General features: G+C 39.1%; 2 protein-coding genes across 2 annotated transcripts in view; both read right to left on the minus strand.

Annotated features, from left to right (window-relative positions):
• Positions 1-16,242, minus strand: part of CDK14 (cyclin dependent kinase 14) — an 835,387-nt gene that overhangs the window by 545,995 nt on the left and 273,150 nt on the right. The window contains exon 4 of the mRNA XM_007939825.1: positions 12,194-12,288. Coding sequence (XP_007938016.1) covers positions 12,194-12,288 — 95 coding nt within the window. The remainder of the gene's footprint in view (positions 1-12,193; positions 12,289-16,242) is intronic.
• LOC103196164 (40S ribosomal protein S2-like) lies at positions 10,328-11,215 on the minus strand. The gene has a single exon (XM_042780807.1). The coding sequence runs from the start codon at positions 11,213-11,215 to the stop codon at positions 10,328-10,330; it is 888 nt and encodes a 295-aa protein (XP_042636741.1).

Consider the following 16,242-nt stretch of genomic DNA (forward strand, 5'->3'; position numbering starts at 1 on the left):
AGGTGGTGGGTGCTTTGGGAGGAACAGTTGGTGAATGGGCTGGAGGGAAGCAGCATGTCTGGCCTGGCAGGAATAGGCCTTGGGTTACTGCTGGTAATCCTATCTTCCTCTTGTAGGGTTAGAGGTGGCCTTGCCGTTTTTGCAGTGCCATTGAGTCAACTCCAATTCATAGCGATGCTATATACAACAGAACAAAATACTGCCTGGTCGTGTACCATCCTCACATTTCTTGCTATACATGAGCCCATTTCTGAGTCACTGTATCAAGTCACCTTGTTGAGGGGCTTTCCCTTTTTTCCCTTTTTTGTTGACCTTCTTCTTTACTGAGCATGGTATCTTTCTCCAGGGAATGGCCCCTTCTGACTACATGACCAAAGTAGGTGAGACAAAGTCTGACCATTCTCATTTCCAAGGAGCATTTCGGCTGCCTTCTGATATCCCAATTATGAGTATGGTACATCTTTTGAGATTGTCCCACATTCTAAATTGTCCTCTTTTTATTATCTTTATTATGTTTCCTTTGAATTTCAGTTTTGAGAAGTTTCTAGTCACCTATCTTCTGGTTCACTGACTTCTTTCCTCAGCCAATTTGAGTCTACTATTTAAATTTTGAGATGACTAATTAAAGTATTTTTTATTTCTGTTTCATTTAAATTTTATGTTTAGCATTTCTTGTTCTTTCTTACACTTTCTATCTCTATTTACATTACTCATCTGCTCTTGCATGTGGTCTATTATTTTCATTAGAGCCCTTACCACAGTAATCATAAAACCAAAAAACCAAACACACCGACATTGACTCGCATCCAACTCACAGCAACCCCTCCTTGGGTTTCTGAGGTGGTATCACTATGGAAGTAGACTGCCCAACCTTCCTTCCGAGGAGTGGCTGGTGAGTTTGAACCACCAGCCTTCTGGTTAGCAGTCAAGTATCTTAGGAACGATGCCACCAGAGCGCCTACATTAATCATAGTAACGTTATCATCTGATTATTTCAACATCTGTGTCATATCACAGTCTAGTTCTGATAATTTCTTTGTCTCTTCAGACAGTTTTTTCCTTGCCTTTTGACATGTCTTATAATTTCTGCTGAAAGCCAGACATGCTTATTCAGGTAATGGGAACTAAAGTAAATAGATTTTTAAGTGTGAGGATTTACATTAAATGGCTAGGAATTAGGTTATGTGCCAGATATTGGTGCCAGAGGTACCAGAGGCTTCAAATTACTCAAGGGTCTTGTTTTTGTCTTCTCTTGACTTTGGGTTTTCCTAAGAACTTTTCCTCAGAGACAGTCTGTGTCCTACATTTCTTCCAGCTGTAATACACTGTTATTACACTGGAACTCTGTTAATATGGTGGTAAGAATTAGGGGACTGTGATCATTCTATAATCTTCTGAGTAAATTTCAATTCTTTTAGTGGGCTTACATCTCAAGATTGTGACCTTCACAAGTATTTCTCCGGTTGTATAGAGTTTGTCTTTCTAATTCCCTAATTGGGGTACAGTGGAAGGCAGATGTTTGGAGTACCCCAGGGGCAGGCCACATAAGGCAGCTGGTCACAGCGGAAGGTGGGTGTTTGGACCGTCCCGGGGGCAGGCCACATAAACCAGCCGGGCACAGTGGAAGGTGGGTGTTTGGAGCACCCTGGGGGCAGGCTGCATAAGCCAACCAGGTGTGGGAGACCAGGAGGTGAGTGGAGAAGTTTGGAACAGCTAAGGGAAACAAACTTAGCTGTCAGTTTGCCATACTATGGTGGCTTGAGTGTTGCTGTGAGACTGAAGGTTATGCCACCAGTATTTCAACTGCCAGCAGGATTACTCATGGCAGACAGGTTTCAGCGGAGCTTCCAAAATAAGACAGACTTGGAAGAAAGAAGAAGCCATCCACTTCTCAAAAACCTGGCCAGTGAAAACCTTATGAATAGCAGTGAAACACAGTCTGATATATTAGTGGAAAACTTTATGAACAGCCCTAAAACACTGTCTCATATAGCCAGAAAATGAGCCCCTCAGGTCAGAAGGCACACAAAATACAACTGGAGAAGAGCTGCATCCTCAGAGTAGAGCCAACCTTAATGATGTGGATAGAGTAAAGATTTCAGGACCTCCATTTGCTGATGTGGCACATCTCAAGATGAAAAGAGACAGCTGCAAACATCCATTAATAATCAGAACATGGAATGTATAAAGTATGAATCTAGGAAAACTGGAAGTTGTCAAAAATGAAATGGAATCCATTTTCTTGAGGCCTTGACCACTGTTTATGTCTGTCCCCACCACCAGCACCACCACCCAGATGAGGCAGGCAGGCTGGAAAGTGTTAGAGTGTAGAAATTCTCTTCCAGTAGGTAGGATAAGGATACGACAAATTCTTTTCTTGAAGAGTGCTTTGCTATTGCTGTTGTTGTTGTTAGTAGTAGTAGTAATCATCAAGTCAATTCCAACTCACGGTGATCCCATGTGTAAAGAAAAGCACTGCCCATAGGGTTTTCAAGGCTACGACCTTTCAGAAGCAGATGACTAGGACTGTCTTGCAAGATGCCAATGCATGGGTTCAAAGAGCCAACCTTTTGGCTAGCAGCTAAGTGCTTAATCATTTGTGTCACCATGACTTCCCTAGAGAGAAAATGCTCTGGGTGTATTTTACAGTGATTACTCTTCTCTTTTCATTGATAGTGCTACAAGGAGATTTTTCTCCGATCTTCATTGTGAGAACTTAATGAAGTTCATGGAGGTAAACCAAAAAAAAAAAAACAAACTCACTGCCATCGAGTCGATTTGACTCATAGCAACCACTCCTTGGGTTTCCGAGGCAGTATCTCTACAGAAGTAAATTGCCCAACCTTCCTTCCAAGGAGTAGCTGGTGGGTTTGAACTGCCAGGCTTCTGGTTAGCAGTCAAATGCTTTAGGCACCATGCCGAAATGTGGGGCATCCCTAAGACTACTACTACTACTACTACTACTACTACTACTACTACTACTACTCAGCAGTGATAATTTAGCAATTAATCAGAATTGTCATTTAAATGTTCCTGCCAGGCTCCTATGGCTCCTATGGCTTTTGCTCCAGGTAAAAGATCCCAGCTATGTCTACATGGATGCAGCTGCCTCTCCTGATTTTGAGACAGTAGTTTGCCTGCAACCTTAGTTCTTTTGACAGGTCAGAGATAATTCATTGATTTGGGGTTTGGCAAGTTTTTTCTGGAAAGTGATGTCTTTCAAGCTCTTTACATGTTGGAGTTAAAATGAGAAGTCTCAATTCCTTTATCTTGGGATGTTCACTCTGAGAACCTAATCACCATGTTATTACAAAGACCAATCCACATGAAGCACCAGCACCAACTTGCCATCCATGTGACTGGACCATTTTGATAATGGATCCTTCAACCCCCAGCTGAACTGCATAAAATAATACTATGGGGAGCAGAAACAAACTGTTCTTGCTCAGCCCTGCCTCAAATAAAAGCTTATGAGCTAAATAAATGAATGTTGTTTTCTTAGGGTGGTTCATTTTGCAATAATGCACAAGGACTGTTCTCCTTGTATGTGACCTTCAAGACCTTGCCAATTTCTCCAAACTCAACTCAGGGCAATCTTTCCTGCACACATCCCCTGCCCCAGGTCTCATGGTTCTTCTCTGAGTTTCTCCAACACACCAACCTCTTCTCTCCTAAGGGCCTAGCCTGAAACACTCTTTCTTGTTCTTACTCTGTACTTGATTGGTTAAATCTCTTCCTTCAGATCTACATTTATGTATTATTTCCTCAACAAAGCTTTCATTAGCCATTCATCTAAAGTGTATCTACATCTGTGGAAATAGGCGATAGAGAAGCTAAATATCTTCAGTCGAAATAAAGCCAGGAGCTGACTGTGGAACAGACCATCAGTTGCTCATGTGCAAGTTCAAGCTGAAGCTGAAGAAAATTAAAACAAGTCCACAAGAGCCAAAAAAATGAACTTGATTATATCCCATCTGAATTTAGAGACCATCTGAAGAAAAGATTTGATGTACTGAACACCAATGACCAAAAATCAGACGAGTTGTGGAATGACATCAAGAATACCATACTTGAAGAAAGCAAATGGTCATTAAACAGGCAGGAAAGGAAGAAAAGACAAGAGTGGACACCAGAAGATACTCCGAAACTTGCTCTTGAACGAAGAGTAGCTAAAGCAAATGAAGAAATGATGAGATAAAAGAGGGAGGCAAAAGATTTCAAAGAGCAGTTCAAGAGGACAAAGTAAGATATCATGATGAAATGTGCAAAGACCTCAAGTTAGAAAACCAAAAGGGAAGATCATATTCAGCATTACTGAAGCTGAAAGAACTGAACACAAAATTTAAGCCTCGAGTTGCAATACTGAAGGCTTTCATTGGCAAAATAATGAGTGACAGAGGAAGCATCAAAAGAAGATGGAAGGAATACACAGACCAACCATACCAAAAAGAAGTGGCCAATATTCAATCGTTTCAGGAGGAAGCCTATGTCAAGAACCAATGGTATTGAAGGAAGAAGTCCAAGATGCACTGAAGGAACTGGCAAAAAAAAAAAAAAAAAAGGCTCCAGGAATATCCATTGATATGTTTCAACAAATTGATGCAGTGCTGGAGGTGCTTACTCATTTGTGCCAAGGCATTTGGAAGACAGCTACCTAGCCAACCAACTGGAAGAGAACAGTATTTGTGCCCATTACAAAGAAAGGTGATCCAACAGAATGTGGAAATTATCAAACAGTAACATTAATATCACAATGTGCCACCAGAAGTCTGTCAAAAAGGTTAGGCACTGTTCATATGCTGCAAGTTAAATGAAATCAGCTGTACCATTGACCAAATCAGTACCATTGACCAAATCAGTACCATTGACCAAACTCTCATGCCTGCATTCTTCCTCTAAAGGACATTAAGCTGAATGTTCAATTTGAGTAGGCTTTCAGGATTTTAAAAAATAAAATTGACAGATGTTGATGGGTGGGCAGTTATCTTCTTCAGACTAGGTAAGGATAATTAGTCTACTTTTTCAACTTTCACCTATACACAAAGCCATCAAATCTGAAAATCTCACTTACTCCATTTACTTCTACTTTTTTAAATAAAATTCAGTTACTCCTATTATATTCTGTAATGCCCTGCTTTATGCATGAAATTACAAAAATTAACACTGTGTTATCATAGGATGCTGTCATTTTCATATTCTATGACTAATAGTGTAGTTACAGGTTTGATCTTTCAAGTGAGCTGTGATAATAAGCTTTGGCCCACGGACCCAAAGTCTAGAAGAAATCAGAGCAGACCTAATGAGAAATAGAGGGTGGATCTCAGGAGCACCCTGCAGCAAAATGTAGAAGCTCTGTAAATCCTGCAGCAAAATGTAATTAAATCTGCCTCTCTTTTTTGTGCAAAGTTCCCATTTGTGGGTCCCTAGCTGGTATAAAAGGTTAGCTGACTGAAAAATTGGAGGTTTGAATACCCCCAGAGGCACCTTGGAAGAAAGGCCTGGTAATCTACTTCCAGTCGCCCACTGAATACACACTGTGGAGCACAGCTCTACTCTGACACACATAGGGTCACCATGAGTTGCCATCAACTCAACAGCAATTGATTTTTAACCTCTCAAGATACTGGAAGTCAACATCTAGGACAACTATCCAGGTGTCAACACGAAACTTCAATGAACCAGAAGCCCAGTGTTTCCATCTGGGGATTTCTAACTTTTAGAATTCTTCAAACTCCTTCTGATAGTGTTTCAGTGGGGTTGACCCTCAGGGCAAACAGAAAGAACCACATCTTCAATCTCCCATACTCTGAAAACATGGTTAGCTCCTGCTGCCTTTCTTCTTGCTGCTGCTTGCTCTAATTAACAGCATTTCTCCCTCCTATTCCTCCTGGGGCTTTGAAGAGCTCTTTTTGAAATGTATTTAGTATATTTCAGCCTTGGTTTGGCCTGGTCTCTCAATTTAGGAGGTCATTTAATTCAAGTTCAATTATTCAGAACAAATTGGCAGAACGAAATGCTAAAACAAGATTGGCACTTTCAATCACATAAATCTCATGTTACAAAAAGTGAGCAAATGTCTCCATTGTTCTTACTGACCTCTGAGATAACAATTTATGGCTGGCACAAACCAGTGTGGGCAGCCTTCTGTGTTTAGCAGACTCCCAAAGGAGCAAGGCTTTGGCATCTTCACCTCAACAGGCTCAGGGATCAGGATCAGGCTGATCAAGTCCAACACTCTCATTCCAGAGGTGGAACAAACAGCAGGTTCTTCTTCTTCTGACAAGTCAGGTATAAGAAAATAAAAACCAAGCAGTGTAACCTTTACATTTCTTCTAGATTTAGTAGCATAGAAGGAAAAGAACTCTATCCCAGGTAAGGGTAAAGGTTCATAGCTTCTCACTCGGGTACAAAACCCTGGAGGTGCGGGAGAATGGAGGCATCTGGGGGGACTTGAGTGTGCTCCCCCTGTGGATCCCAGTGCACTGAGGAGAATGTGGGTCCCATCACATTTCAAGTCTGGAGAAGAGGAGGTGGTGGACATAGCTCTTTCTCTAAAATAGCAAGGCCCACCACCAACAACAAATAAAATAAATTACATATATAAAAAAAAAAAATGGACAAATACTCAAAATAAAAATAAAATAGCCAGGCATTCATGACTGCCCACACACAAGCAACGTGCCAATCCTTCCAAATTTTGTTGTTTAAAAACAATCCCACTTTAAAACTCAAACACAGTATTTTTGTCTAACAAAAATTTGCACAGCTATCATAAAAAAATCAGTCTAATTTCACATTAAGGTGCTCAGGCATCAACAAATTTAATGAAAAGTCTAGTAACAAAGGGTGAAAATTTCATTATGTGTACTTCGGAAACCAAGCCCCAAGAGGGAACTGTGCCAAGAATCCCTAAGAGTAAGAAATGGTGGTGATGGAGGCCCGATTTAAAACCACAGGAGGCTGGGGCTTCTGAACGCAATCAGTCATCACTGGGAAGAACACATCTAAAATACATCATTCAACATTATCCTCTCTTTCTTCCTTTTGAAATGCCCCACCATTTACCTAGGAACACTACATTCTGACCTATATAAAATCATTTATGTATATATACCATCTCCCTTCAAGATTTAGTTCCCTGAGTGCAGAACCCACAAATGATTTAACTCGCTTTGACCTACAGCATAAGAGAAGTAAAAAAAAAAAAAAACATAAAAAACACTCAATATTAGCTGATTAAAATAAAAAATATTAACATGTCTCTTAAAATCTTAAAGAGACACGGGTCCCTGGCAAACCTAGGTAAAAGGATTTCAAGATGCTTAAGTAAAAACATTACTTGTGGTTTTTTTACATTTTTTGTTTTGGGTGAAATTTTACAAAGCAGATTCATTATATATTCAACAGTTCACACACATTTTGTTTTTTGTCACTGGTTTCATTCCCCACACTGGAACAGCTCTCCTCCCATGGCTCCCTTTGATTACCTCTTCCCTATGTCCTTCTTGCCTATGCATTCCTGCCTCCCTGCCTATGCATTCCTGCCTCCCTGCCTTTCTCCTTGTGCAAAATGCTACCCTTCTGATCCCTTATGGTTGATTATTCTAACGAGTGTATCTCCCTGGTACAGTTGCTCGGCTGGTAAGCCTGTCTATTGTTTGGCTGAGAGCTAAGCCCTGGGAGTGAGTTCAATACCAGGCCCAAAGGGTGTCTCAGGGCTGTAGTCTCAGGGGTTTCACCAGTCTCCATCAGACTAGTTAACATGGTCTTTTTTATGATTTTTGAGTCTTGTTCCACATTTTTCTCCTACTCTATCCAGTATTTCCAATGTTGATCATTTTCCAAGTGGTTGGCATTGGTAGCCAGGCACCATCAAGTTCTTCTGGTCTCAGGGTCATATAGGCTGAGGTTTTCATGGTTTGTTAATCTTTTGGACTAATTGTTTACATGGATCTTTGAATAAAGACAGTTTTTAAAATGCCATACTTCTAGAAAATACACAGCATTATACACTGCATAATTTTTTTAAAAAGTGCTGTATTAAATGTTACAAGAGTTAAGCAGAGAGAATATAATGAGAATATCAAACCACGATAGGAATAAATAGTCAAACTGATAATAAATTGCTGCCCCCTCCAAAAAAATTACATAAAAACACACACAAAAAAAAACAATGTAAAAGAAGATGATAAGTACTTGTCAAAACAAATACTACCAACCAAAAATAAAGCTCTCTACACAAATATAAAAATGTGATAAATGCAAAGCTTCTTTCTTTTTTGTTTCCCCCCCAAATAAAGAAAACTTATTTGTGAGTGTTTTGGGCAGTGGTAGGCAATGTGAGCTAGCCATTTTTCAGACACAGGTTCATTAACAAAGACGCTAGAGTACAAGAATCTCAATCAATGTTACCTCATCCCAAATATGAGACCCAAGAGAATTCAGAGATAATGAAAACATTCCTACTCAGGTTTCTAAACTTTGCTTAATAGCAACTATATCAAAATCAAAAAGTACACAAACCTCTTAATGGGGCAAATATTCCTTGTTTATATTTTATTTTTAAAAATCATGAGATAACAGATGGCAGAAGTCTGGCAATACAAACCCACCAGCCACTCCTCAGAAGAAAGACTGGGCAATCTGCTTCCATAGAGATACCACCTCCGAAACCCAAGGAGAGGTCGCTATGAGTCAGGATCAACACAACAGCAGTGAGTTTGGTTTTTTTGGTTTTATGTAAGTTATAGGTAGAAGAAGAAAGATGTCATGAATGTTAATGCAAAATTAGTAAGACTTGGAACTAATGAGGTTTATGGTAAAATTCAAACTTAACACCAGTAAAATAAATAAATAAATAAATATAATACACACGCGCACGCACACACACACAATGTAAATTGCTGACAAAGTGAAAATCAGTGTGATCAACACAAATGCCAGGCAGCTTTATTGCAAGATAATTACAGCTGTTCTGGAGGAGGATGTTAAAGATAACGCTTAAAGATGGGGTCGGGGTGCAGACATTTATAGGAAAGTACTGAAAACTACTGGAATTTTGTTCCCAACATTATCTGGCTCTTTAAATTATGCAAGACTTCAAAAGAAACAGCAAACCAACTCAGCTCTCAAATCCTGTTAGATGGCACGTAACTGTTGTTGCCCTTCCTGACCTTGCCACCTTAGAGCAAGCAGGCACAGGAAACCCGTCATCTCTTAAAGCAGGTGAGTGGGCAATGACTTTCACATCCAGCTGAAGGGAATTTAACACTACATGTGACCAGCAGGCTTGAAACTGCTCAAGAAATGCTGACAAGGTGAATTTAGACCTGCTGGAGTGAAAACTATCAACTGTCCAAAACCATCATTCTCAAAAGGTTGCAGGTCCTTTTAAAGGCCATCTCTCTTTTATTCAGTCACAATAAATAGAGATTCTTTCAACTATCTCCAAGGCTTTGACATAAATCTTAGAGTTAACATTTAATAGAGTTATTAACTAGCATTTGGAGATCAGCTGAGCACATCTTTTAGGGAAAGCACTTCCCAACTATTGGGTTTATTTCCTTTGGAAGAAATACACGTGTGCTTCTGTTTGGTTCATAATTAAAACAAGTACAGTTATGTATATGTGAGAATCATCTATAATAATCAATAAATACCAATTTTTCCAAGACCTTATACTATGGAATCAGTGTGGTATACTGGATAGGGAAAAAAATGGTTTTAAGCCAGACAGATATGAGCTGAAACCAAGCTCTGCCACTTACTACCTGTGAGGACTTGAGAAACTTTTTACATTTCTCTGAGGACCAAGTTTCCAAATTTGTCAAATGGGGATGGTAATAATGGGACCTATCTTACAGGGTGTTGTGAACAGTAAATCTGAAAATGGGAAGTATGGTGCCTTGGGCAAATGATTGCTTAATACTGGTAATTATCATAATTATTAACATTAAATGTGCAAGTAGTTTTTATACAGTAGAGTAGGAAAAAATATGAAAATTTGGTAAACAAACCAATTGTTGAAATTAGTTCAACCATTTGGACCATTACTTGGTATCCCACAATGATCAAGTAACATGGTTAAATCACTAATAGCCTTTTGAGTTTTTTGTTTTGTTTTGTATTATCTTCATTTTTCATTCAAATAAAAACCAGCAGGACATTTTTAGGTTTTTTTTTTTTTTTTGCAAATACCAAAGCTTTAAAAGTACTACTACTTTGGACTTACACCATTTATGCATTTCCTTACTGACACAGCTGTTCCTTCCCCCCCACCCCCAGGCTTAATTCAATTGTTTTATTTGTCTTGTTTGTATAAAAACCACTATGTGGTGGCCACAGCTGGAGCCTGGGTCCTCTGCACTGAGACTCTGGTGTGGGTCTTCACGAGATAGTCTATGAAGTCCTGGTAGGGAGGCTTGGTGAAGATGGTCTCCTTCCACAGATCAGGGGTCAGAAAACTGTAGGTCTTGGAGATGGCATCAAAAGTGGCCTTGGCAAAGTTGCCCAAGGTGGCAGTGCAGCCCCTGGCGGAGGTGTAGCAGTCGTCAATGCCAGCCATCATCAGGAGCTTCTTGGGCACAGGGGCAGAGACTATGCCAGTGCCCCTGGGCGCGGGGATGAGGCGCACCAGTACAGAGCCACAACGACCAGTCACCTTGCAGAGTACTGTGTGGGGCTTCCCGATCTTGTTGCCCCAGGAGCCTCGCCGCACCGGGACGATGGACAACTTGGCCAGGATGGTGGCCCCACAGATGGCAGTGGCCACCTCCTTGGAGCATTTAACACGCAGGCCAACGTGGCCGTTGTAGTCTCCGATGGCAACAAAGGCCTTGAACCTGGTCCGCTGGCCGGCACGTGTCTGCTTCTGCACAGGCATGATTTTCAGAACCTCATCCTTGAGGGACATCCCCAAGAAGAAGTTGGTGATTTCAGACTCCTTGATGGGCAATGAAAACAGATAGCTCTCCTCCAGGGACTTGATCTTCATGTCCTTGACCAGCCGGCCCAGCTTGGTGACAGAAAGCCACTCCTTGTCCTCGGCTTTGCCTCCGCGAGCTCCCCGACCTCGGCCAAGACCCCGCCCACGGCCGCGACCCCGGCCCCGCAGGCCGCTGCGAAAACCTCCGCGGAAGCCGCCCCGGGCTCCCATCCCCGGGCCCCCGGGCCCCCGGGGCCTCCAGGCCCTCGCTGCACCCGCGTCATCCGCCATTTGGTGTTTTTCCAGAGAAGCAGCTCCTTCCTTTTTTTAACTTAAAAAATATAAGCATAGGTAACAGCTTCCAGAAAAGCCAGATTACCAAATTAGCATACAGTAAATATTGCTAATTATGTGTTTAGAATGATTCTTCAGAGAATTTTCTTTTTTTTAATTTACTTACGTCAAAATTTTCTACCCTCTATAATAATAAAAAAATAAAAGAAAGGAGAGAAAAAAGTAAACAGTTTAGGAAATTATTTTTTAACATAATTTGCTAAAGTTATTGAGTTAAAACAAAGCTTATGCCTCCTGTGGTTACTTCAGAAATAGCATCATGCTTTCTGTAAGCTATGTGCCACTGAATATGATACCTGTGTGCTCTTAATCATTAAGATAAAGAAATTGTTTCCTCTCAGAGACACATGGAGGAAATGGGGGACACGCTTTTTAGAATTTAGGATGTAACAGGTGAAAGAGGACAAAGGGAGAAAAAGTTATTTCTTTATGTGAAAATATAAGCAGCACGACACCAAATCAGACAGAAACAAAGAAAAAAAGTTTGCAGTTCTCTGAACTGTCTTCTGAAAGATGGAGTAAAAGCTCTATTTAAAAAGACATCAAGAATAGCCAACATACTTGACTTTTTCAAATCCATACTCTTATTCTTAAGCAAACACTAAACCTCCATGAGAAATTAACCACATCATTCACCTGGAAATGAATTCTCATCACAGAGTGTCAAATCCAACTAGAGAAAAAAAAAAGGGACAAAGGAGAGAAAATGCTGAACAGAAAGCACAAATGGGACAAACATGCAAAACTGATAGCAAAGAAAACCAACTCTAATTCTCACATTTGCAAGGGGGGTGATCCAAGGGGAAAAAATCACTATTGTATGTACATTAAATAAAAATTAAAATATACTGCTATTTAGTATTAAGAAAGCAAATATATTTTACATATGAAATATTAAAAAAATAATAAACTTACTTGCTTTTCCCTTTGTAGACTGTTGCATAAGATCCTTCCCCTAGTTTTTCCAGTTTTTCATATGAGTCAGCTTTTCCAAATTTGGGACTTGTCGGCTAAAACAGGAACAGAGGGTAAACAAAACTGATCAAGCTAATTACAATAAATATCCTGGTTTTGCTAAGAATGCACAGATTCTGTGCTACTTTTTCAATCACTTTTTTTCTGATTAAGAGTATTTCTTTTTAAAAACAACACAGTAAACATCTAAGATGTGAAACTCAGAAAATACAAATTAACAGAATGTAAATTTACCCATAATCTAGCAACAAAAAGGGAACTACTGTTAATATTTTGAAATCTCTACTTCCAGTCCTATCTGTAAATTGTTGTTTACAAAATGAAAATACGCTATACATAAAATTGTGTAACCTGCTATTTTTCCCACTTGATATACGATGAGCTTTTTTGCATGTTATTGTAAAATTTTCTAATTGAAGGGTTAGCAAATTGTGTTCAGCCAGCCAAAATCCAGCCCACCACTTATTTTGTACAGATCAAGCTAAGAGTAGGTCTTACAAATTTAAATGATTCGGGGGGGAGGGGCAGACAAAGAACAATAATACTTCAGGCCATGTGAAAAGTATACAAAAATCAAGTTTCAGTCTCCATAAAGTTCTACTGGGACACATTCATATCATTCACTTACAGATTGTCTATGGCTTTCACACTACAACAGAGCTGTAGTAGCAACAGTGATCATAAGGCCCACAAAGCTAAAAGTATTAACTATCTGATTGTGTACAGAAAAAGTTTACTAATACCTGTTATAAATCATGCATAATATTCAAACATATAAAAGTTATCCTCCAATACTTTTTAATGATAATGCAAAAAGGTAATTCACACCAAAAAAGAAAAAAACTCTCATACGTATATGTTAACTATCCTTAAGATTTATCTATAAGAAGACAACTCTTCCTTAAGAAACAGTACATAGCATCATGAACAAGAAACTGCTTGCTTTGCCCAGTTCAGACTCCAACTTCAACCAGAGAACAAGAAAAGGGAAGTTGTTCTCTAAGGGATGACCATTCACCTCTTATTTCAGTAGGAAATTATGCATTATTTTAATGGTATAGGATAATACCAAAATATATTTTAAAATAATAATTACATAAGGAATTAGTTAAAAACATAACGAACAGATTACCGATAAAAGTTCTAAGCACATATAAAATAACTAAAAGGTTGAAAATGATTATGTGCCTTCATAATAACCAATTTTAAAAGCTAAGCAAAAGCATTTCCTGTAGGAAATACATAGCACACTCTCTTGAACATGTGCTCTTATAATATATCACTTATGAAATTACACACAGCTATAAATCTAAACCCCACCATTTAAAAGGATTCTACCTGGCATGCTGAATACATGTTCCTTACCTCCTTCCTACTTAAAATGTCATATAATGACTGAAAAGATAATTTTTCAAAATTAATACATCAAAATGAGGAATGAGGGAAAAAAAAGAGTGCCAATGTCTAATCAAGAATTTTGAAGAATTCAAAGACAGAAAATAATTAGGATTAATCCTGATTATTTTAAAACTGAGTAAAGATTTTTGTTGTTGTTGTTGTTGTTGGGTGCCACTGAGTTGGTTCCAATCCATAGCAACATCATGGAAAACAGAATAAAACACGGCCTGACCCTGCACCCTCCTCACAATCGCTACTGTGCTTGAGCCCAGTGCTACAGCACTGTGCCAGTTCATCGTGTTCCAGGTTTTCTTTTTCACTGCCCCTCTACTTTACCAAGCGTGGTATCCTTCTCCAGGGATTGCTCCTCCCTGGTAACATGACCAAATATAAGAGATGAAGTCTCGCCATCCTCACTTCTAAGGAGTATTCCCGCTTTACTTCTTCCAAACGTAAACTCCAAACCAAAGCTCACTGCCATCAAGTTGATTATAACTCACAGGAGCACTTTAGGTCACAACAGATGTGCCCAATAGGCATTCTGAGGCTGCAAATCTTTATAGAAGCAAATCTTTCTCCCACAGAGCAGCTGGTAGGTTCCAACAGTTGACCATTTGCTTAGCAGCGGAATGCTTTAACTACTGCACCACCACAGGGCCTTTAAATATAAAGACTGGAGGAACCTAATCTCAACATATGTTGGAGGAAACTATTGCAGATAAAAGAAGCAGGAGCTTATAGGTAAACATAAAACTAAACAACACAGTTGAGGAAGTGCTGTCCAATTGATCTGGACAGACTGCAGATACTGATTAATTCCAAATGTAATCATTAATTATGTTTCTTAAGTCTTAGGAGGCAATTACTAAAATAATATAACTAACATGTATGAATTCTAAACAAAATAATGAAAAGGAATGAGGGACAGGGGTAAGAAAAGTTGGAAGAGAACAGATAAGAAGAAAGTATGATAAATAGAAAATAAATAAAATAAGAAGGAAAGATCAATTCCAAACATATAAATGATTACATATGAATAAAAGTAAATTAATCAATTTCACCTATAATAAAAAAGCTCTCAGACTGGAAAGTCAAAGGAAATCTAGAGCATTATGCTACCAAGAAGAGAAAGTCTCAAATCTAACAGACGTAGTTTAAACATCAACAGAATAAGATGTCTAATAAGTAAAGCTATATAGACTTGAATATTAGAATTAACATTTTAATCTAACATACACATTAATAATATATATTCTTTACAGGCACATATTTAACATTAACTTAAAGAAAAAAAAAAATGACCATGGATTAGGCCACAAAGAAAACCTCAACAATGAAAACAAAAAAATGTTTCTAGTTATGTTTTCTAAAAACAATACAATAAAAAGGAAACCAACTAATTCAGCCATTTTGATTAAATAGAAAACTAAAACTGAAAATATAAGCATGTGGCAATGAGGATATGACATTTTAGATGTGTAAGACATAACCAAAATCAACATATAAAAAAAAAATTTAGAAATACATGCATATAGTAGAAAAGAAGACTGAAAGTAATATGATTTAGACCCTTCACTATAGCTAGTAAAGGAGTAACAAAGAACTGGTTTGGACCCCTGGTACAACCAGAAAGCTCCTAAGAAGGAAGGGTGGTAAGACTTCATCTCACGTACTTTGGAGATGTTATCAGTAGGGACAAGTCCCTGGAGAAGGACAGTATGTTTGGTAAAATAGATGTTCAGTAAAAAAGAGGAAGATCTTCAACAGACTGACAATGGGGCAAAATACAGCAAGGATTGTGAAGATGTTGAAAATCCAGGCAGTGATCCATTTTGTTGTACATGGGATTGCTATGAGTCAGAACCAATTCAGTGGAACTTAAAAACAACAATGAAATATTGTTTAATATTTACAAAACAAATAGATCTCTAAAAATGTCTGAAAGGAGTAAAGATAGTGGCAGATACTCGCGAAACATGAAGCAAAAATATTACAGACGTGATAAAACAACTGCTGTTTATAAAGACCATTAAATCAGATAAATCTCTGGCAAATTTCATTTATAAAAGAGAAAGAACAAAATAATTATTAGATATACAAAAGAGAACATGACTCAAACACAGATTTTTGTTTTGGGTAATTAACCTGGAATAGCACGTATAGTGACCGAAATATGCAAAGGGGACAGGAACAGATCGAGAAGTCAGCCTCAGGGACCCAGGTAAGGAGAGGGAACCCAGGCCACGCCCCACAAGCAGTGAGGAGAGAAGGCAGGGAGAGGACAGAAAAGGCAAAGGGGACCGGAACAGCTCCAGGAGTCAGCTGCAGGCATCCAGGTAAGGGTGGTTGGAGGGGTCCAACAGCTAAGGGAGACAAACTCGTCTGTCGGTTTGTCCTACTGTGCTGACGTGTTGCTGTGAGTTTTGAGGCTGTGCCACTGGAGTTTCAAATCCAGTGGGGTGCACATGATGCACAGGTATCAGCCCAGCTTGCAGACTGAGACAGACTAGGAAGAAGGAAGAGGCCATCCACTTCTCAAAGAATTGGCCAGGGAAAACCTTATGAATAGCAGAGAAACACTGTCTGATACA

This window comes from Orycteropus afer, unplaced genomic scaffold (genome assembly GCF_000298275.1).
Source record: "Orycteropus afer afer isolate SDZICR_OR568_19922 unplaced genomic scaffold, OryAfe1.0 scaffold00063, whole genome shotgun sequence".
NCBI classification, from domain to species: domain Eukaryota; kingdom Metazoa; phylum Chordata; class Mammalia; order Tubulidentata; family Orycteropodidae; genus Orycteropus; species Orycteropus afer.